The sequence below is a fragment of the Rissa tridactyla genome, chromosome 9 (genome assembly GCF_028500815.1).
Source record: "Rissa tridactyla isolate bRisTri1 chromosome 9, bRisTri1.patW.cur.20221130, whole genome shotgun sequence".
Taxonomy (NCBI): domain Eukaryota; kingdom Metazoa; phylum Chordata; class Aves; order Charadriiformes; family Laridae; genus Rissa; species Rissa tridactyla.
Window position 1 is genome coordinate 43,842,668 of NC_071474.1, and position 22,772 is coordinate 43,865,439.

Here is a 22,772-nt window from a genome sequence, read left to right on the forward strand (position 1 = left end):
TGATTGGGCTGTAGTTCCTCAGGTCTTCCTTTTTTCCCCCCCTTAAAAAATGGGGGTTATGTTTCCCCTTTTCCAGTCAGTGGGAACTTCACCGGACTGCCACGACTTCTCCAATATGATGAGATCACAATCAAGACTTAAAAGGCAGCGCAGATACCGGAGGAGGGCAAGTAAAACTGCATATAAAAATACACATATACACAAGAAGCTTATCTCCGAGTTCTTTAAAGGAAGGGCCCGAATGATTTAGGCAGAAAACAACATTTTCAAAAGTATCTGCTGCAATTTGCACCTAAACCCAGTGCCCGAGGCTCAGGAGCTCAGCCACGTTACAGTGACTTAATATCCCGTCACCTCGCCTGTACTAGCACAGTCCATTTTGTGTCACGTTTCTGGCAGGTACCAAAGCTTGCCTGATGCGTGTTCGCTCGTTGAGCTGCAGAATGGAATCACGTCTGAGCCTACAGATTTCTAAATGCCATCAAGGTTAAAATAGCATTTAGAGCCTGCGTAAGGTACCTGCAGCTTTTTTTTTTTTTTAAAAAAAGACCAACTGTTTCAGTTTCTACGTTTGTGCAAGACACTAGCGAGCCTGAAAATGGAAATCAGATGCCAAAATAATTAAGGCATTTTTTAAAAAAAAAAAAAAAAAGAAAATCTTACCCTCTGCTGTGCAGACTTTTTACTCCTACAAGACAGGAAGCTGAGAAGCAGAGAAATGATGCAGCATCACAAGATATACACTTTACCGAACATTATTTGTGTATTTCAGCACCTCCCTTGCCAACTATAATTACCTGGGAGTTAATTGGGCAGGTCTAACCGCTAGATACAGATTTCAGGAATCCTGTGCCCAAAACCACCTCACCACGCGCTAAGAAGGTCATAAAAGACCTTCTTAGTCAAAAGCAAAGTATGGTGCAACCAAACCATCATCAGACCGAAATCATCACTTTTATTCTAAAAAGCAGAGCCATCATGAGGCAAAGCCTCCGGTACAACATAAATCACCTTTCCTGGGAGAAAATACTTGGAGACTCTGTTCTTTCAAGATACTCGTCCTCCAGAGCAAGCTGGTTACTGGTACCTGTTGTTCTTCACCCGGACTGGATGTATCCTCCGACCAAGGCACACATAAAGAGCTCCCTCACACGCTCTCTCAGGAGCCGCAGCGCTACAAATAAAAGAATAAAAGCAGTCCAGTGTGTGTTATTAATGACAAGTTATCGGAGGATCTAGGACCACAGCCAGACAGGAGCTTCACTGCGATTCCGTAGGGAAGATGAACGCTTCGCCAGGTCAGATCCCTCCTTCTTTCCTCCTCTGTGCAAAGATTTGCGATAAACCATTCTGTCACAGCAGCCGGGAGGCGATTGCCCTGCCCTAAAGGGCTTATAACTGAGCTTTAACTAAAAGACAAAGGGAGACAAGTGAGGAGACACTGGGTAGAGGCACAAAAAAAAAACCTGAAGCATTATATATAAAAGGCAAAGTGAATTTTATTTTGGTCCCAGTTAAATGCTATTCGAAGAGTTCAGGATAATATTGGCAGTTATTAGAGCTGCAGTACAAGCCTCAGAGGTTCAATTTTCTGAGTGGCTACAGCTGTGCCACCTTCTAAATCCTTGGGTCCTGATTTATTCATGGCATTAGGAATGCAAAATGCAAGCAGAGGGAAGTAGGCCAACAAGAGAATAGAAAGCAGGGACACAGAGGAACCAGTTTCTTCATTCCAGCTGAAAACAGGTTGAAATTATTAACTCTTTCAGAGCAAGCTCTCTCTGGAAGGGCAACCCAGCCTGATGCGTAAAAATGCACAAAGGAGTCTCTCCCCACCGAATAAAATCACGATTAACAGAAACACAAAGCAAACATGGCTTCAGAAAAAGAATTGGGCTTAACTCTAGCCCCAGGCATTGGCGTTTTCAGATGCATTGTGCTCAGTCTGACATGTCTGACCAGGAAGGGGTTAACGGCTTTGGTCCTGTGGACCAGATGTTGAGCTGGTGCAGCTCGGTGGAGCTGTGCCTGCTCGCCCCAGACTGGACTCTGGCCCTCTGCTTTGAAATCCTGGCTGTCTGATACCCACTCCGAGATTTCTCTGAGGGGAAAGGCCCAACTTTCTGGAAGCAGCTGAACGGGCCACTAGAAAAGCAGCAGGATGTGGTTAAGCGGAAATGACCACTGCCCTGACCTGCTTGTAATACTACAGAAATGCTACAAAATACTACAAAACCCTTAAATGGAGGCATGTAGAAGCCTCCTGAGAAGGGAGGGCAGACAGGGACTGGAGCGAGTCAGCAACTTTTACTCACAGGGAGACAGGACACAAACCAGCATTCCCCGAGATCAGCCGATATTAGAAGTTTGGGCCTCGAAAGAGCATCCTCTAGAAAGAAAAGAAAAAAAACCACACTCGAGAGCAGACCCAAATGACACGAGACCAAGCGCATCCTTTCTAGGGAACCATGTTGAATATAATCCCCTCAGAGGGAAGCTGCAGCTCTGACCTAAACTTAAATATTCTGGGGCGCTGTTTGACAACATGAACATGAGCCTCCCATGAACTTTTCATCCTGCCTTGTTCCTATCAAATAGTACCAGAAAACATTTGTTTCTGCTACAGTTTCATAGCGCGTACATACAGACAGCACCTTACAATGGGTAGAAATGGCCACTAGAGGTAAATCACCGGTTTGCCACTTACCGGGAAATGGACGGGTCTTGACCATCTCCCGTTTTAGTCTTCTGGGCAGATGCTGTGGTCAGCCGAGTCTTTGAGCACATGTTTGTAATAGAAAATGGTCTACAAAATTTACCACGGTGATTAGACCGTAAAGAACGAGCAGGGCAGGGAGGGGAAAGGAAGAGATACAGCAGCACATTCCTCCCTAAAAGGGCCATTCTTCTGTTCAAGTAGAATGTTGGTAAAGTCATATATTTAGAGAAAAAAAATAAAAAAGGGTCCAGATGTGAAAGACAAGAACTACCAACGCATACAAAGAGGTTAAAAGTCATCTCAGGTGCTCAGCAAAACATGTGTCATTAGGCACATGCATGGGAAGGATTTTAAACGGACATCTTGACCCACAAAGCTGACAATAAAGGAAAGCTCTCTGTCCGGTTACTTTATTTCTGCGTCTCTAAGTGTCCAGCTTGTGCACTTCAATGACAAAATTGTACTTAATTTGTTTAAAGACTTTTGTAACACAGGGTATAATAAAAGACCTGTGATGCTGCAACAACAGTCTTCCATGACATGATTCTGTGTGTTCTCAACCAAACACCAACCTCAAGGGAACACTAGTCTCAGGGACGAATAATTATACAGTATTCAGAATACCCTAAAGGACTCCACTCTAAGCCTCTTTAAATACATTTACATACATCACACACATGCTTAGGAACCTAGGCACCTTTCACAACTGCAACAAAGCCTCTGGCAGCACCTTCCAGTCTGACAGGAATGCTACGGAGCTCTGCTCCTTCCACATGCACTCCGAACAGCACCCAGGGAACGTGAACACATCCTTAGTGGCTGTGGAGTCACTCTCAGGACTGATCCCTCTACTGGATCAAAGTACAGATTCACAATACAAAATTCAGTATACTCTGACCCATCTTACAAGTGGTTACAACCTCGGTTTACAGCAGTGAAATAAAGTTCACTCAAATTTCGGAGATCTGAGTCCAGTTTCTCCCAACTTCTACTCAGTGTTAAAATTAAGCAACAGGAAAAAGACACATTTTGTATCAGAGTTCCTTCAAAATGGCATGTTGGAAACATTTTACAGAATATAAATTATATATATATATGTACAATATACAACACATACAGAGCTATAAAACAGAAAAAGGAAAGCTACATTTGCACTTGTCAATAGAAAATGGTGAGCTGGTGGCAACATTGTTCAAATGCTCAAGTCATCAATAAACCATCGACTGAGCACCAAATTTTCCAGCTCCATTAGAAGAAGGTTATAAGCAATGGTAGCAAGAAGTCTCTTTTGGAAGCTTCATAACGAAGTTCAGAAGGTCAGTTTGGTCAGGATGTTAAAAGCCAATATCTACACAGCACAAGAGGGAACTGGGAAACTCGTAGTGCTCCAATCCAGTATACATGTATGGTATCCCTGAAAGGCTGATTAAATTGTTTCTCATTACTTACTGGCAAGGAAGGCAAAGCAGGTCAGGGATCAACATTGCTTATAAATGAAGCAGCACTGCTCATTGCAGTTTTGAGATGGAAAACGTTTGTTTCTCAATCAAAGCAGATAGTCCAACAGAGAAAAAAGTGAGGATGATACACAACACAAGGAGCTCAGCAGCTCCAGACCAGAGGAGTTCAGTGTTAGCGAACCAAGGCAGCCTAAGCATTCCCTCCATGTCTTCACTTTCCTAAAACAGATGTCAGCACAAAAACGCAGACAAGGGTAATCACTCTGTTTCTCTCCTCTGGTGAAGGAAGAATTAGTGACACAGTCCATTATATTCTGCTTTCCTGTTCCAGATGATAAAAAGGCTCCAGGGTCACACTTGCACGTTCTCTGCTTTACTGTGAGAGGCCTGGGAAACGCGATTGATGCTGCTTTCAATAAAGACCTTCAGGCCCTCTAAACCTTGCGAATAGAGATATTCCAGATACCAGTCCCACCTCCTTCCCTATAAAAACAGAAAGAATAATCAGATGTGCAAGACATAACTTTGTCTCTTTCTTAGGCCAATCTGAAAACGTTTGCAAATATCATCATCTTCCACAATCTGACAACATCCATCCTAGTCTGTAAAAACCCACAGGTATACAGGTCAGGTCCTGTTCCCAAATGCCCACGCTTTCCACTTATGTATTACACATTCTTAGCTTGAACATGACAAATCATAATTTTATTTTTTAATACTGAAGATGTTTATAAGTCCCAGTTCCAAAACGTCTATTGGATCAACAGTGAAGACGTCAGGAACCAAATAAACACGGATATTAAAGCCTTCCTTCCATCGCCAATGGCGATTCCTACAGATCAGGTTTGAAGTACACTGTGACACAGGAAAGGAAACAAAACTGCCACTGTACTTGCTCAGTGGAGGATCCCTGTTCAAAGATATAACAAAAGCTACACGTCCATCACAGAAATTTAATATTAAGTTCATTGATAACAGAAATTTTGCTTCAGGTACACCAAAAATACAACTTTTTTCTGAAGCCTGCAGAGAACAATAAACAGCCTTGTCCTAATACTGCAATGACTCATGGAGGAAACATAAAAATCTCAGACCACTACCCACAGATGGCTAGATACATAATTTCTCAGATGCTGATGCCCTCTTGTTTGGCCCTGTTGAGAGATTGAACCAAAGTCTACAGCTGGAATTTTCCCCTTCAAAAATTTTTATAGAGCATTAGTGGAATTTATTAATATTATCGTCTCCTCCCCTTCTGCATAGCTGCTGAAAATTGCCTGTTTTCACTTCACTTTTCACAAAACAAAAAATCTTACCTTAATTAAACTGAAGTTGAAGGTGGTATCATCTGGCCAAGCCTTAAGGACAGGGAATAAAAACAGTATCAAGTCAGACAAAAGGTATGTCCAGAGCTGCTAGCCCTGTGCTTAGTCCCCTCCTAAATTAGGAATTTCAGGTGTGCAAAGAAATTCAGAGATTTTTTTAGTCATGCTTCAGAATGGGATTCCAGCATCATAGTGTGTCCACAAGCAGCAAGGTAACATGCAAACCCTCTTGCCCTGTGCTGCAGCATTACTGGATAACAGCAGAGAATATTTATAGGTATCTTTAACCATTGTCTCTCTACAGTGTAAGAGCTACCCATTAGACAGGTAATTCCCAACAATGAGAAAGAACAAGAGGAGAGAACCAACTGACATTCAGATTATTGCTTATGTTCTCTGAGCGTGCTGCAGAGCAGTGCCCTCTGGTGCTCAGCACTGAAGCGTTTAAGAAAAGATGACACTGCAGCTAAAATTTTTTTCCTGTCTTAAGACACATCTGTGATAGCTGCTAAGCAAAATCTCTATCTTGGTTCTGCAGTAGAGGAAGGAGGCAAAAATTCTCCACCAGGTTTTTGGGCTGGGTTTTTTTTGTTGTTGTTTTGTTGGGTTTTGGTTGGGCTTTTGTTTTGTTGTTGGGTTTTTTTTACTTACAAAAGCTACAAAGAAGAATAAGGAAGCCTCAGCATGGAAAGGATCCAGACAAAAGATATGAAAAACTAATCCTGATACAACAGGAGAAAGACCAGGAAAAAGAAGTTGTACATAAGAAAAATAAAATAGCTTCCTCTGGCAAAGAAAAAACTTGGCTTTAATCAGCAGCAAGAAACAAACTACCTAGATCCAGGACACTGAGTATATAAAGAAAGGCAAATTTGTGAAGTGTTCCTAACCAGTATTCTTTGTTTCAACTTTAACCTCAGGTTTCCCTTGCTTCATTCCAGGAGCCACACCTGCACACACCTTCAGTTTGCCAGTGTTCCTCACAACAAAATGGCATCTTTGTGCAGCCCTTGGGTAGCCTACAAAACCTGATTTTTCGGAGCAGCACGCACATCTCAGAACAACAACAACTCCAGCAAGCTGCTCCCTCTACCATTCAGTAGCTGCACTGAACACATGATGGCACACCAAGTTCAAGACGACTAGTAACAGAACTCGTATCAGACAATACAAGACAGGATCATATTATTTTACTTCTGTACCTGAGGTAGCTATTTGTATTTCTTTTTTAATAAGCTATTCTCAAAAAGCTACTGCAAGAGCCAGAAAGCACTGCTAAAAGTTCTACCGTGCGCACCTGTATACAACTATGTATTTCTTGACCTCCTGAAGTTTAAATGTTTGGGTCATGCTCCATATTTTGTGCGGCAGGATGCACTATTGGGTAGCTTTTACTTAATTAGTCATTTATTTCATTATTTAGCTATTTCAGTTTTATCCTCAAAATGATCATAAGCACAAATTCACATCTAAAACTGTTACATTCATGCTTGCATACCATGCCAAGACTATTCAAATTGTGCCGCTGATCTGACACAAACACAGAACATCATACCAGTTTACTCTACAAGTCAGCCAGTCGACTGAGATACACTTCTTTAGAGAAACTGTCAAGACAAAACACCTGGTGCTGTGCCAAAGGCCCAAATGTTGGTCTATACCATTACCTGCTGCAGGAAGCGGACAGCATAGCCCATCATGGCTGGGTGGTTGACAATGTTAAAGCTGGTTTTGACTTCCTTCACTGCGGTTTTCTTCAGCAGTTCATCATCCATACGAAGACCCTGAGGATGAGTATCCTTCTGGAATGCACTGGATGTCCACAGACAACCCACCATAGCTATTAGGTACTGGTTGTACTCTTGGTATGTCTGGCTACTGAACTTGAATTGCAGCATTTTCTGAGAGACAAGCAAACAAATATTGATATTTATTGAAATAGTATCCTCAAAGCAGTTGTGTGCTCCCTCCAATCCTTAAAAGAATTCCACCAGAACACCTCCCCTCCATTCAACCCAACTCCTTGTTAAGGTCTATTCTAGCACATAGCAGATTTGGCCACAATACCTTTTTACTCAGATCATTTTCTTTTGCAGCCACCAAGTTGGTTCGATACCTGAAAAAACAAACAAAAGAGAAAGTTAGGTGCCTGTTAATTTTTACTACCTACCAGTATTGAAAAAGGCTGGAGGAACGTATTAAAAAAAGCTTGTTTCCTCCATGAGAGAGATCAAACTTTACTGGTTAAAAAAAAAAAAAGGACATGAAAAAAGAATTCAAAGGGACTTTATCACTTGGCCTAGACCCACCTTTTCCAGACGGAGTAGGGAGACACCCAATAACACTCATATCTCAAACGATTAAGACATGACTGGATTGCCTGGGACAGTCACCTTCATAAAGGCAATACTGCCTTAAAATTGGCAGAAAAACGCAGTGTATTTTTAAGGGAGACTTTCATTCACTAAGCAGAGAAACGGAAGCCACTGGAAGTAATGCAACTTGACAGTTGTTCTATATAATAAGCACTAGCTCCTCTTATTTCCCAGAAACCATCCTGTCATGTTAATTACCCTGCAGACTCCTTAGAGAAAGAGCCACATGGAGAGCCTTGCGCCAGCTGTCAGCAATTGGCTACTCTTTCTTCTCAGATGCAACCACTGGAACTAACAAGGCCAAGAACAGCAGCCCTGTTGGTGGATCCTGCAGAGAGCTAAACAGTGCTGTCTTTGGACCCGAAGGCAGCATGAGGCAGTCCCAAATTCCCACAGAGACTGGAGGTGGCAGAGGTGCTTCCTACAGAGCATGTTCCAGAATTTCTAAGGAAAAGTTCAAGTCTAGCAGTCAAAGCACAGGAGTGAGAAGTTGTAAACTACTAGTGATTCCAACTGTCTGACTTAAGTTCTCCCAAAACAATATAGGAACTCCTTCCTTCACATATCAAAGATGTGGAAGTAATACTAGTGAAGAGGTCAGAACCTTGCTACTTTGGATAACAGACTGAAAAAAGAGAACAGAAATGACAGCTACAAAATCTTGTATCGTGAAAGCTGTGCGCAACTGGAACATTCACCTTTGCCTTGCATGGTAAGAAAAAGTAGATTTCAGATGCTACACCAAAGTAATTTCATTTCCAAAAGATTGAAAGAGAAGACAAGGAGTCCCTACACTTGTAGTACCTGTACATGATGTAGCAGAGCTGATTCAAGTTGACAGAATCCATGCTGAGAAGCGCTGGGTAGAAAACTCCAGCAGGAGGCATTATCAACAAAGGCAGATTGTACCTCAGATATATGTCACACACCTGCAGGAATGAAGCAAGTCCAGACAGATTATTACTGCCATTAATACACCCCAAAGCATCTAAGAGCAAAAGAGAGTGTGACACTGCATTTCAGTCAGCTCCATCAACTTCACCTAGGAGGGAAGGCCAGGGTGAAGTAATTCCATTTGTTTCCTTCTCAGTATGAGACGTATTCCTCAGTCCATATCTCAGTCTCTGCTTCAACTGTTTAGGTATACCATATATTTCGACATGTTTACTTGCTGGGTCAAATCTACCCAGATTCCTGTAAAAAAGCAGCAGCCATTTTTTTTTTTTGATCTTTTAGATAATTCTGACATATGTAGCTGGGATTGCACTAGACCTGACCTCGCTCCCAGCCTGGTTTGCTGATACCAGCAAGCCAAACAGACCATACATCTCTTCCAATTGGAAAATTAAATCTTTCTATTTAACCTTGCTGGAATTGCATGAACACACAATAAGGCATTGCTCTAAGAAAAGATGACATGGTCATAAAACATGGGTTTATTATCAGACTCGTGTTTAGAATTTAAGGTTGAGTTTCAAGTAAAAAACAAAGACATTTTAAAATTTCTGCAGATTTAATGAGATCTTCAGCTATAACGACAGTCTTAATGTATGGATAAATAATTGAAAGCTATATTGCTGTAACTTAACATGTTACTGTCCTCTATAGCTTAGCCACAGTAACTATTCCCAAATGTATACATCATTCTCAGAAGAGTAGTGGTCTAAGAATGTGTATATCCAGTTACTGCAGCTCAAACCATAAAGAACTAAGCTAAAGAACTAAGAACTATCCGAATATGGATACTTTTTACATTTTGTTAAATTAGGCACAACAATTGTTTTAGGACTCTTTCCTCTCATTTCATAACAGACTTTTCACTAAAGATTGTTTGCCAGACCTTCACCTTCCCTTTTGCTATTAGTACAGCTATACCACGTAAGGTATAGGCAGGTATTTGTATGCAACTGAATTACTGGTATTTTCAGAAATCTAAACTCTTAATATCTCCGCTGCATGATTTTAGAAGTCTCTGGAGTTCTGAATACATAAGCAAAACATCAAGAAAAAAATTCAAATCCTAGTTGTCTGCTAGAGCACCAATAATCAGATATCCAAGGGTGCAAGACTCTTTGTATATTCCCGTAAAATGAGCATTTACTTATTTTAAACACACTGCTTTATGCAAAGCTTGTTGCCCATTAGCTTTGTACATTTTTAACGGACATTTTAGTTACAATTAGTTCCCAGAACTATCATTGTTTTTTCAACTCTTCACAATTTTATCCAAGTTGTAGAAGGAACAGCACAGCTGGAGTTCACACAGCAGTGAGCACATCTACAGAGAAGATGTGAGGAAGTCAGAGAATAGGCTTAAGCCTATTTGATGCTGCTTAGTTTGTCTACAGGACAAACTGGGGAAAAAACTCAATTTTTTTTTAAGGAAAACATCAGGATATGTTGTTTGAAATTGAACTGAATATTGTTCTTTTCTATAAATTAGCATTAAAAAAGCATCTTATGCCATATTGCTACTTCCCCTGCCACAGTTCACCTCTAACTTAAGAGCAACCACTTTCTAGCGGCATATTTAGTTCTGCCTATGGATGTAACAGCAGCAGCTATCACCTGTAGGTCTACCAAGTATTTGGAACATTCTTGCATTTAACCACAGAGTTCTGTAAACTATAATGAGGAAGGTGTTTCCATACTCCAGCTTAAAAAATGCAAACAGCTTTAGAGTACTGGGATTTTGAAAGCCAAAATGAATGAGATACATACGGTCTCATAGAAATCCAGGATGAAGTACAGCAAAAAAAGATGATTGTTTTCCAAACGCAATGCAACAGTAGAGATCCTTCCAACAAAGTGGATCAGTTCAGCCACCGTGTTCACTAATCCTGAAAGGGTGGTATTCCTGCAGCAATGACATAACGCAACAATAGTACGTACACCTCTTTGCAAATGGTAAAAAGTGGTAAAAAAGCAACTGAAGTGTATCCTTCTGGCCCACCAAGCATTCAGCACCATGCATTTGTTCTTCAGTATACCCAGTAACATACTGCTACCAAGATTATTACAAACATGACCCAACTGTCAGTTTTTCGACTTCCGGACATTTCAATTTTCAGTGTCAATAGAAATATTTTTAAAGAACAGGACTGACAAGATAGCTTACAATATAGGAGAAACGTTACATCATTATTAACCTTCTAGTTGGTCTTTATGCTAGGTAATAGGGCTAGAATACGTATCTAAATGCACTAGCGAACAACAGACAGAACACTGTATTGCATTTATTTCAGACAAACTTACAAAGAATGGACTTGAGAGTCAGACTCAGAATCCAAGTGAATCACGTGCCAATTTAACCAGTTCTGCAACAGCTCTTTCAAGCTCTCAATAACACTGCACTGCAACAGGCAAAGAGAACACAGATTGATGACAATTTACATAAGTAAATAATACTAAATAAAAAATGTCATGAGAATTTACATATACAAGGCAAGATATCAAGAGCTTCTCAGGACCATAAAGAGCAGTGAGATAACTGCACGTCCCATTGAACTGAATGTACGTGTTCGATAGTATTTGAAACTCGCATTCTCAAGGAAAAGCTGAGTTAAAGTTGCAATAAAACAAACAAACTATTATCTTGTGTGCTATCAGTTCGTTCTATTTCCAGTGCCCCAGTTTAATTCCAGTCAAAAAAAAGAAACTATCTTAAAGGCACTCAAATTCCCAAAGAAGTTACATACTTTACTCTCACTTGGGCACAGACTTCCCCAAAAGAAGTGTCCTATACAATCCCTCAGGCTGCTACACCTGACACAAGGGCAGACAGCAATATCAACTGGAAGTAAACAGCCACTGTACTCACTTAAATTACCTTAAAGTAAAGGGACGATGTGAAGAAGAGCTGTACCAGGGGATCATAGAGATGCGACTTCATTTCTAAAACAGATGAGAAAGCAGCATGGTATCTGTGCACACTTTCTATCCCCCAAGATGAGACACTGTCCAGCCTCACCCAAAGGATCTGCAACACGTACCGGAGAAGGTGCCGAGGGGGATCCAACTCACAAGTCTGAGGACTTGTGATCGGCAGCAGACACCATCCCAGAGAGGAAGGCTCTTATACAGGAACTCTTCACAGGAAGAGAATCCCTCCTACGAAGCAGAAGATGAACATTCAAAAACTCATCTCATATGCCTGCACCACGCTCACTTCACCTTGGAGAAAGAAAGAGGCCTACACCTCCTTCTTGCCATACAATTCACCAGGACATTCAAATTATTCTCAAGATCATTTTCAAATTATCTTCCCTGCAGAAAGCAAGGCCATCTCCAGAATACTGACTCACTACAGGAACACGTATTTTTATTACTTGAGACACCATCACTTCTCAGAGATACTACAGGAAGCAGGTAAGTCCCAAAAGTACTTTAAGGGAAGACTTTGTGAAACCCTTGGCTTCCACAAACCAGGCACTTACCTGCAAGAAACACTCTGTCTTGTAGACAGTTTCCAGGAAGTCCTTGAATTCTTCTTCATATTGGCTATTATCAGCCACACACCAGGTGCATTCTAAACAGGAGAGAATACTGTATTTGAATATGAGCACAGCAAGAATAAGCACAAATCAGAAACAAAGTTCACTTCTCCAGTAGTTGTTTCAACGCCATGTGATTAATCACTATAAATCCAAAGAGCAAAGTACCATTATTGAAAGGTGAAAAGCCTCAGACATCATTTACCTCCCTAGCACACAAGGATATACTGAGTTCCTACCTTCCTGAAGAGTCTGGCCCATCCAATAGTAGAGCCTCAGGTAAACAGATTCATCTTTGATGCAATTCATATAGTGAAGCAATAAAGGGTTTGTTAGCACTGAACCCATCTGGGAAGGAAACTGCAAGAGAAATCAAGAAAAAGTTATTCAGTATTTACATCAGCAAATTGCCAGAGAATCTCATTCTGTCACAATTGTCTAATCCTTTTACCAGCAACAATGCCATCTCCAGGACTCATTCGCCACCTTCAGGTAGGACTAGGCGCTCTGTCAGAACCAGGTAGCTCACACACTATCCACGTATAAACAGAGCATAGAGGAATATCCTTTGATCTCAGAACATTCGGTGAACTTACTGTGACCTTCCCAAAAACTCACCTCCAGACGGTGGATATTTTGTAGCAGCTGAGAAAAGGTCTGCAGTTGCTCCACTGGAAAAGACTCATCCCTACTGTACAACTTAACACAGTTCTTTTCTCTGTCCTCTTCTAAATTATTTCTGTTTGTACTGCTTGCGGGTATCATCAACTGGGTATTCCATTTCTGTAGAAAATAAACATAAATGAATAGCAATGGCTTGGTTTCCAATGCAATAAAGTGCACTTATGGCCAGTGTTCCCATAAAGACTCTGTTTTGCAAAAACCGTATCCGGGCCTTCATTATAATGGGGATGCTGCATTTCTACATAGCTACTCCACCTTTCACAGTGCTGAAATAAAGCCTGACTCCCATTATTTGCCAATATTCATACTGAAAACAGCTGCTTGGCACCCTCTAGGGCCTGCCTTAGGCCCATAACCTACCCTTTTTCGTGACTGAGGTTGAGCTGTGCCTAAAAACAGCGTCTGGAACACTGGAGAGTTTGCCTGGTTTCTTCGCCTTACTGTGTTGACTGCTGCTTTCCATGGGCCCTCTGAATTCTTGAAGTAAGTCTGAAAATAGAAATTGGATGTCTTTGCAAGAAGCCAAACTAAGACAAAGCGACAGAAAGATCAGTTTCTGTTCTGATAAATGTCACCACAGCAGTGTATATAGACCCAATCTGCTTGACAGACCAAGAGGTTAGGTGTTCACAGCACAAAACTCTCATCGTTCCTCGGTTTCATTACCTTTTGCCTATAGTTCAATAGTTCTGCTTCTGAAATGATGTCCCCTTTTCCAGAAGGGATCTCCAACACTTCTGATTTATAATCCTCATTCAGATCAACCATCAATTCAGAGAGTAAGTATACATTAACATAAAACATGACCAAGGTATGCTTCTGCTGAGTACTAGGAGGAAAGCCTCCCGAATTCAGCATCAGTGATATCCAACAAACAGAACAATTCAACAAGTAATCAAATTTGCGAATTAATGTAGATACTACGGCTAAAAAGAAAACTGGAGAAATGAACCCAACACCTTTTCTGCACAAAACTTATTTTTTGTCACTTCAATTGCAATCAGTCTTTAAATCCTAATCAAGTGCTAAACCATCACAAAAGTATTCCGATTGATCTGGGCCTAGGTAATAAAGCTTTTATTGTACAATTTAACACAATGCGTTCATAAAAACAGTTGAAGGTGTATTGGGTTTTAGTTGCTAGCTACTTGCTTCACTTCTGTGCATACCAAAAAACGTAAACTCTCCAAAGATGACTGTGCAGCACCATGCAAGGTATAAGTTTACAGAGCAATGTAAGTACACAAGCAGATCGAAATAATTTTTATTTTATAGAAACACAACTTGCCTACATATAGATTAAACATCTCCTTTAAAAAAAACCCAAACCCTAAGTCTATCCCGTTGAAGTACCAAAAGAAAATTTGTTGTAGAATTTACATCTCACCTGCTGCTACTTCATTATCTATTCAGTTTTGGCTACATATATCCTATTTGGTCAAAGGGCTACGCATACACATAGGCTTCCCTAAAAGAGGAGTCATTTTTTGCTGTTACCTTGAGGCTCTGGCAAATCAGCTTACCGCACTTTTCCCCTCTTTTTTTCCCCTCTTTCCTATGACATAGGCTTTCCCAGTGGGAAGTTACTCACTGACTTCCATTGTTATTTGTACTTGAGAAAGTCAGCAATTTGGACAATGCCATGTACAAATAAGACAGTTTGTTTCCTGAAGAACTTAACATCCTGTGAAACAAGTCAAATCCAGCAAGAACACCAAAAAGAGGATTAAAGTAATCCTCAAAAGGGTAAAGGTAGATGCCATTACAGCCCAAATCATCTCATTGTGCTGAAGAGGAAACAAAACGCAAGGTAAAGAATCCTCATCTAAACCTGATTTTGCTCAGTGAAAAGAGAAAATAGAATTAATCTTCACCGCTAAATCACGCTATAGTTAAACAGAAAGCTCAGTACAAATACTGTCATGAGTACTGGTTCCAAAGAGATTAAACGTAATTCCTTACCTTCATTTTCCCTGGAAGGGTTATGGTCACCAACTCAGGACAGAAGAGTTTGTAAAGTGATAGTAGAGCCTGCAGATGAGGCTGCATTCCCTGTCAAATAGCAGAACAAAAGGAAAAATATGCAGGGTATGTTTTTAATATCGAAACAGAATACTGTATTCTAGAAGCAAAAAAAACCCCCAGTGATTACTAAAAGCTTTCTAAAGCTTCATGTCAGTAAGTAATCATGGATAAAAAGCTGAAAATTAAAGGAAGAACAGAAACTGTGTCAACGAAATACCATAGGAGGGTATTGAAAAAGGAATTTTCTGTAGTCATAACCCGAATAAAAAAGAATTTAACAATCAAAACTATGAAAAATACAGTCTTCTGCTAAGTGCTCCAAAAACATATTATAGCTACATTTTTTTTTCCTACAAAGAAGGGAGCAAGATCCTCTACAATCTTATATTTCTCAGTCATTTCTGACACCACTTGAAAAAGAAAGATGAACAGAAAATTAAAGACAGTAGTAGATAAATTAATCTGCCCCTTGCTTCAGAGATTTTACCACTTTTAGCCATAAAATGTATAGCTTTGTGCACATCATTGCACATGCTCACAGAACACCAGTGGAAATTAGGGATGCACATGCAAGATAGATAATCCCTGATGCTACAAAGACTACAACCTACAATTCCAAGATTAACCCTGTCCTGAGACACTAGCCACTCTTTTCCACCCTGTAAGGACATTAGTCTTACAAACTGCATTATTAACCACAGTTCAAACTCTACAAGATTTGAAGTAAACTCACCATTTTTACTTGGAGGTCAAGCAGTCTCCTAATCCGAAAAGGCTTGACTGGAAAAACAATTAGGAACATAGTGGATTTAAAAACCACTGTATCAGACATTTAAGCAAAAAATGCAATGCTGCTTTTATTATAGAAAGTTATGGCAAAGGAAGCAGAATCAATCAGTCTTATTTCTAGGCTAAGAGATCGGTTTCTGTGGGAAAGCAACGGAAGATCAGCGAGAAGGATTGTAAATGCACTCAAGTGATTTGCACCTAGGGTACTGGAAAACACATATATCACACTAATTGTTATTCAGTTTCGGGTGCTTGCAAGAAAAACACTTGCACTTAGATAACATAAGTCTATGATGGACTCAGGGACACTTTATCTAGCCGCTTGAGAATCCTGGCCTGTTGTTGAAGGACATCAAAACACAGTGGGAAAATTATGCCTGTTTGAACCCTTTAAATACCAGAGAGAAGAGGGAGTCCGCGCCCGCTCTTGCTAACAAGGACTCTCTCACTGCCAAGGACTCTTACTAACAAGAACTCTCTCTCACGCTGCGGCACCCACGGTCCCTGCTTGCATGCCTCTGCCCAGGTGTTGCTTCAGAGATTCCCTGGCCTGTGAGGTATCGAGATTAAATTTGTTCTTTGCTTTCCATCTGTGGTTTGTGGTTATTCCTGCGTCCTGCCTGCATCAGCTCACATAGTTCCTGATTCAGAAAGCGTTACACAAATCAGGCTGAACTACCACTCATGCTTCTTTGCCTTAAAAGCAATATATTGGCTAGTCATTGCATTAGTTCCATCGGAAGAAAAGGCAGTGCCATCAGAGAGAATAAGAAACAAAATGGTATTCCATCTCATACAATTGGATTGACTCACCACTTTCTTTCCTGGTCAGCAGGTAGAGCAGGTGGCAGACATAGGGGCACTGCAAAGAAAAAGGCAGCAACGAATTATCCTGCTGGTGCAGACTGATAGTCAGGATACACTGGAAGCAACATACAGGCTTCACAAGCTAATATTGTTTCATTCAGTTGGCTGCCTCAAGTCATCACTGCATCCCTGTTGCGGCAGAACATATCTTATTTCCCTTAGGAAGCAGCATGTTCTTTACACGTCACATAAGTCAATTTTATTTAGAAACATTACGTGCACTATGAGGAGTCCCTATAGTAATCAAGCTATCTAGTGAGCTTGGATCTTGTTTTTTGGAACACGGTCTAGATATTTCAGCAGCCAGCAGTGAAAGCACAATTACATTTTCAAAAAGAAAGGCACCTTTGAGTCAAAACAATTTAACTACCGCTGAGGCTGTAAGGCTCTTCAATTAGTTTCACACCAACTCTGATGCACTTTTCAATTGGCCCATCATGCCTGAAGATGCTCTTTTAAACAATGAGAACTTAAATCCAGTTTTATGAGAAGATTGTAACTAATGTTAACCTAAAACTGTTTAAAACTTTGCAAGAAATATAACTCAGAACCTTGTGAACTATAAAAGTCTCAGCCACAAAACACTCTAAGCCAAAAGAATATAATGTATCTGTCTAACATGACTGCCAAGATGACCTTAATATGAACTGAATTCAAACACTTCAATATTGCATCACCTGCATTTTACAGTTGCCATATAGCAGAAATCTCCTGATTGCTTATTCTCATTTTAGCTACATTTCAAATGGATTAATTAGAACAGCATTTAGAGTTTCTCACCTTCAAATAAACATTGCTCTAAAAGGTTTTTTTCTTTTTGCCCAAGGTATGCAAGTCAGTTTCTCCCCAGGAGTGGGAGACTTCACCTGCTGATGTCTGATACCAAAGGCAATCCCAGGGTCATAGTTACTCTTTAGAATACACTGTCACTCTGCTTGTGATGCAGAATAGCAACACCTGGTAACACAGTTAAATAACCAGACCACAGTATTGAAACTAAAATAACCCTACAATACTTCACAGTTTCTGAATCTAAATTACCCAGCAATCTTAGAATGCAACATAAAAAAAGAAAATAAATTCCAGCTATCAGAAAATGGTCTCTGACCAACACCTACTCCAGACTAATTCTAGCATTAATATGCATACTGCTACTGAACATTTATGTTTATTTTGCAAATTCCATATATTCTTCATCTCTCCTTACCATCTTCTCATCTTGCAAGAAGGAAAAGAAGAAACCATAGAGGGCGTGAAGTTCTTCCTTGTGATCAATGAAGTCAAACATTGTGATCAGCCATCTTAAAAAAAGCAGCTGTAGATAGGAAAAAAGCCACATTACATTAAGTGACGGGCAAAAGCAAGACAGACCAGTTACTAACCAATTTAAGTGAGACAATTAGGGATACGTGCCACTCTCAAAGACAACTAGATAGGTACAGATGAACAGTACAGGGATAATTAATCTGTGGAAGAAAGCCTGCCATACGGCACCAACTGCCATATCAGAGTGGAAAAGCAGCTCAGTTCTGAATACATGCCCCTCACCGCAAGAGAAACATTGAGGTGCCGGAGCGTGTCCAGAAAGCAACGGAGCACAAGTCTTATGAGGAGCGGCTGAGAGAACTGAGGTTGTTTAGTCTGGAGAAAAGGAGGCTGAGGGCAGACCTTATCGCTCTCTACAACTGCCTGAAAGGAGGTGGGTATCGGTCTCTTCTCCCAGGTAAGAGGTGACAGGATGAGAGGAAATGGCCTCAAATTGTGCCAGGGGAGGTTTAGATTGGCTATTAGGAAAAATTCCTTCACAGAAAGGGTTGTCAAGCATTGGAACAGACTGCCCAGGGAAGTGGTTGAGTCGCCATTCCTGGAGGTATTTAAAAGACACGTAGATGGGGTGCTTTGGGACATGGCTCAGCAGTGAACTTGGCACTGCTAGGTTAACAGCTGGACTCTATCTTAAGGGTCTTTTCCACCTAAATGATTTTATGATGTAAACCTTTGAGCAGACCGTGTGAAGGTGAAAAGATTGTTTTACTAACTTTAAGTCACATTGCCATGACCAAGGCACAGAGAACCTAAGGGATACCTGGCTGAATATGGTGAATAATGGCTCACATAGCTGAAGTATTTCACAGCAATGTTGGTGGAGAAGCCATTCCTAAGGAATTCAGAAATACAAGACAAGCAGGAACTGTGCAGATTTCCGCTCACACTTCAAAAGTGTTCCTTAGTTCCCACTGCCATTCCAGCAATGGGTGTCTCTGCCAATCTTTTTAAGTGACAGCATCTTATGCAAGAACCTGGTACGTTAAAACCTCAGGATTTTTGCTTCCTGAAAATAAACTCTCCTCATCATTCCCTGTGCAGAAGCAATAAATACTGTAACCATTTCCTAAGTTACCTGGATGTTGTCTGAACATTTGCTGACACAGAGCCAAGATACAGCTGAAACCACAGAAGTTTCTGGTATTACTGAGGCTGGAACGAGGCTCTTCAATAAACGAGTATTCACTGTATCAGCTGGAAAACAAACATTTTAAAATAAGATGTTGCTCATATACTAGGTTATTTGATATGGTTTTGCAGCTTAGGTCAAAATTCCCTCTGGACAAGATTATTCAGAGCTTCATTGCTTAAAGTGACAGTGTATAAGAATCCAGGAGGGACTTAACTATACCTCAAAGAACTATGAGAAATATTTCTTTCCAGTCTTAAGAGTCTTTTAGTACTGAAATAGTCTTCAGACTCTTGGCAAGACAATCAAAAGCAACACAAATTTCTGGTAAAGTTAAATAATCAATTGCTTCAGCAAAGAAGTATATGACTGTCAGCCAAACATCAGCAGATTAGTGTTCGTGAGATAAGCCAGTAATTTTAAATCAAGAACAGCACTGAACTACTTCCATAATGGGGAAAGAATCTTGTGTGCTCCTCTTGGGTTGGAGCAATGGGAAACTTCAGGGGTTTTTTTAATTGAATATTTCGTTATTTCAAAGTATAAATGGTGGACACCATTTCTAAGAAAGCAGCACAAGGGCTGCACTGACACTGCCGAATTCTTTATTAGGATGACATTTTAATTTTAGCAAGTTTCACTAATACAACTATGTCTGTTTGTTCAATTATTTTAATCTTGGGCAAAAGAAACCTACACAAACAGTTACAACAGAGAAGAGACACATGGTTGCTAAGGACACACTTCAAGTCTTTCAGACCCCTGCAATTACAAACAAAGGAAATAAGCTTTTCAAAAAATATTTGTAAGAAGCCATAATATTTTTCTGGGTATCACTCCTCTGTAGCAAGAAGGGAGGTTATTTTTAGCATGAACTCAGTAACTACACCGCAGCATGCCAGAAAAATTAATTTTACACTAAAGTACCTAACAATACAGTCACCATAAACACACTGTCTCAAGCAGGCTTGATTAGAGGGGAAAGAGACATTCACTTAAGACACACTAGCAGTACATAAATATTTTACCGAGTTTGCCACTGAGTGCCACTTTTAACAATACATCAAATCCTTCAGGGGGTAACCCTCTTTGCACGGCAATGCTTTCCACAGTAGTCAGGTGTTTCTGCAGGACATTGTTCTTTCTCAATGAAACACGGTCTTGAACTAGGAGGAAAAACAGACAAACAAGGATTAAACAACTTCTGAACTGAAAATGAACTATTTTAAATTTCTCCGAACGGTCCCTACATATATTCCTTTTTGTTGGGTTCTTTACGTAGTAACAGAAAGGGGAAAACCTTTTAGGACATTAAAGAAATATTACAAAGCTTGGGCATTAAAGAGGGAAAACAGCAGGTAAAACTAGATAAATTTTTGTTATTAAGAATTTAGTTATTATATTTCCAATCCTAGGTAGCTAACCTTAAAACTTCTCTTACCTTGCCCAAAGTAACTCAAAGCTTCCTCAAGGGAGTCTTGCTCGCTATCATTTTCCTGATCGTTAGGAGACTGATGACTCTGGACGCTTTTTTCAGGGTCAGTTCTCCTTCCTTTTCGCCACGCAGAGAGATCAGTTTGATTTTTATGATGAGCTTGTGGTGGCTTCTTCAGGGTCTCAGAACTCTGTCTGCGCTGCATCTTTTCAGACTCCCAGCTGAGACCGGAGAATTTTACTTATACGTCATGTGGGTTCCAATCCTTTATTATGAAGGGGCAAGAAAATAGATCAACTCCAACAGTTGAAGAGCATCAGAGAGCTATTTCCCTGTAAGGAAAGAAAAATGTATTTTCCTGACAAACAGATTTTAGAGACATCCTGCATAACATAACAGAGTAACTTCAGGGGAAATCATTTAGAGCCGACTGCCCTCCAAAAGTTCAGAAAAACGTACCCAGAAGATGCCTGTGCATCTTCAACAGTGTATCAAAACGCCATTCTTTCTTTCATTAAAAAACAGAAGGAAAAAAAACACAAGTAAAAATTAACATAAACTCCTTTCAATTATATAGTATTTTGATCCTAAATTAACATAACCAGAAAGTTAGCAGAAGATAAACAACAATTTTTTTCTGAGTTTGTTTTGTGCATTATCAGTTTCATTACTTGTATTGCGTACAACAACGTAACCAGTGAACTGGTCATGATTTCCTACAAGGTAATGCACAGATCTTAGAGGATCATAACAACACTTATTTTCCAATTTTACAGAAACTGGATTCTTCTGCAGCATTTCTACCTAGTAGCTATGATTGAAAAACATATGAAGTTTTGGTAAACTTCCAAGCAAAGGACAAGAGCTAGCAACACTGCAAAACTGCCTAGCTCTGGGTGAAATACAACTGTGAAAAGTGGCATTTTCTCCTCAATATGCTGGACAGATCAACTTTTTACCCAAAAAATATGCAATTTCCTGGATTTGGTAGAGTATGCGTTCATGCCCCTGGATTGCTGGAGTCTACCTTTTGCTTCCCAGCTTTCCTGACAAAATAAAACAGGATTATTTTCAATTCATGCTCCCCCTTCAGTGCTCACTTCTTTATGATGTTAGAATCATCCCTATTTTCCTGTAGGTTCGTTAGTCACTAACTTCCCTGTGCAGCATACCAAAACCAAATCTCTGGCTAGCTATTATGTCAAGACATCCTCTGAACCACACACTGATAGAAACACACAGGGCATTCATATTTACAAATTTAATCTACTGACTTCAGGTGAAACGTACCCCCAAGACCACTAAAGGGCAACACCAAGAATGTAAAAAATAAAGACGCTTTGCATGATGGTGACTAACAATAACTGAGATGCTTCAAAACAGTGAGAATTCCTGATAGCAACTATATTGTTGTTAGCTTGACATGAGCTGGACTGACATGTAAGAGTTGCAGAAAACCTCAAAAGCGCTGGAATCTTCCTGGTTGCACCTTGAATCACCTGAGCACCCTATTAAGGAAGCAGATCCAGCTGACAGCCCTCGGTTACCACACTCTGGAGTACAACAACAACAGCTTTCTCACAGATTCCTCAGCTGTTCTACCTAGTTTGGGGCTTTTTTTCCTTTTGTCTTACAGGAGTTCTACCAGAAAGGTTTGGTGAGGAAGAGAGCAGAACTAACTGACAGGCTGAAACACCGGTTCTTACTAACAGCGAGCCCACCATCGCACAGCTCTTCAGTACCAGACGCTTCCACACGGATACTTGGCACGGACACCCCTTCCCTCCCCCCCAGCCCAAGCACGCACACCCTCCTCCCTCCAGCTCCCACAGAGCTCTGACCGCCCGACAAGGGGAGCGGCCTTGAAGGAGGGAAGGGAGGGAGCCGAGGCCTTCCCGGCCAGGCCCCACCGACGGGCCCGAACTCGGGCCCGGCCCCGACGCCGGGCCCAGCCTCACCGGCTACCGAGACGGTCAGTGTCCCCCCGCCGCCCAGGCCCGCTGCCACGACTACAGCCGTCGCCGCAGTTACCTCCCGCCGGCTTCAACGGCCCGCAGTTCAAACCGCCGCGCCGCCGCCCGCGCATGCGCACTGCCCGCCGCGCAGTGCCCCGCCGCCTCCTCCTGCGCATGCGCACTTCCGGCC

At 41.0% G+C, this 22,772-nt stretch overlaps 1 protein-coding gene across 2 annotated transcripts; it reads right to left on the reverse strand.

Annotated features, from left to right (window-relative positions):
* Positions 1-1,303: 1,303 nt before the first annotated feature.
* Positions 1,304-22,721, reverse strand: CENPI (centromere protein I). 2 transcript variants are annotated; one of them, XR_008468570.1, is made up of 23 exons: positions 22,659-22,721; positions 20,634-20,959; positions 20,221-20,358; positions 19,139-19,257; positions 17,945-18,052; positions 16,684-16,732; positions 15,815-15,861; positions 15,019-15,108; positions 13,417-13,545; positions 12,991-13,155; positions 12,612-12,732; positions 12,316-12,407; positions 11,872-11,989; positions 11,709-11,773; positions 11,135-11,232; positions 10,601-10,736; positions 8,684-8,808; positions 7,572-7,620; positions 7,172-7,405; positions 5,496-5,537; positions 2,708-4,662; positions 2,316-2,389; positions 1,304-1,409 (listed from the first exon to the last, which is right to left on the reverse strand). XR_008468570.1 is itself a non-coding variant. In XM_054215356.1 (21 exons), exons 2-21 carry the CDS (start codon positions 20,830-20,832, stop codon positions 4,531-4,533), a joined length of 2,256 nt encoding a protein of 751 aa, XP_054071331.1. In that variant the 5' UTR covers positions 20,833-20,959; positions 22,659-22,721; the 3' UTR covers positions 1,493-4,530. The 2 variants fall into 2 exon arrangements, 1 of the variants encoding a protein (XP_054071331.1); XM_054215356.1 differs by lacking the exon at positions 1,304-1,409 and having other exon boundaries at positions 1,493-4,662.
* Between the last annotated feature and the right edge of the window lie 51 nt (positions 22,722-22,772).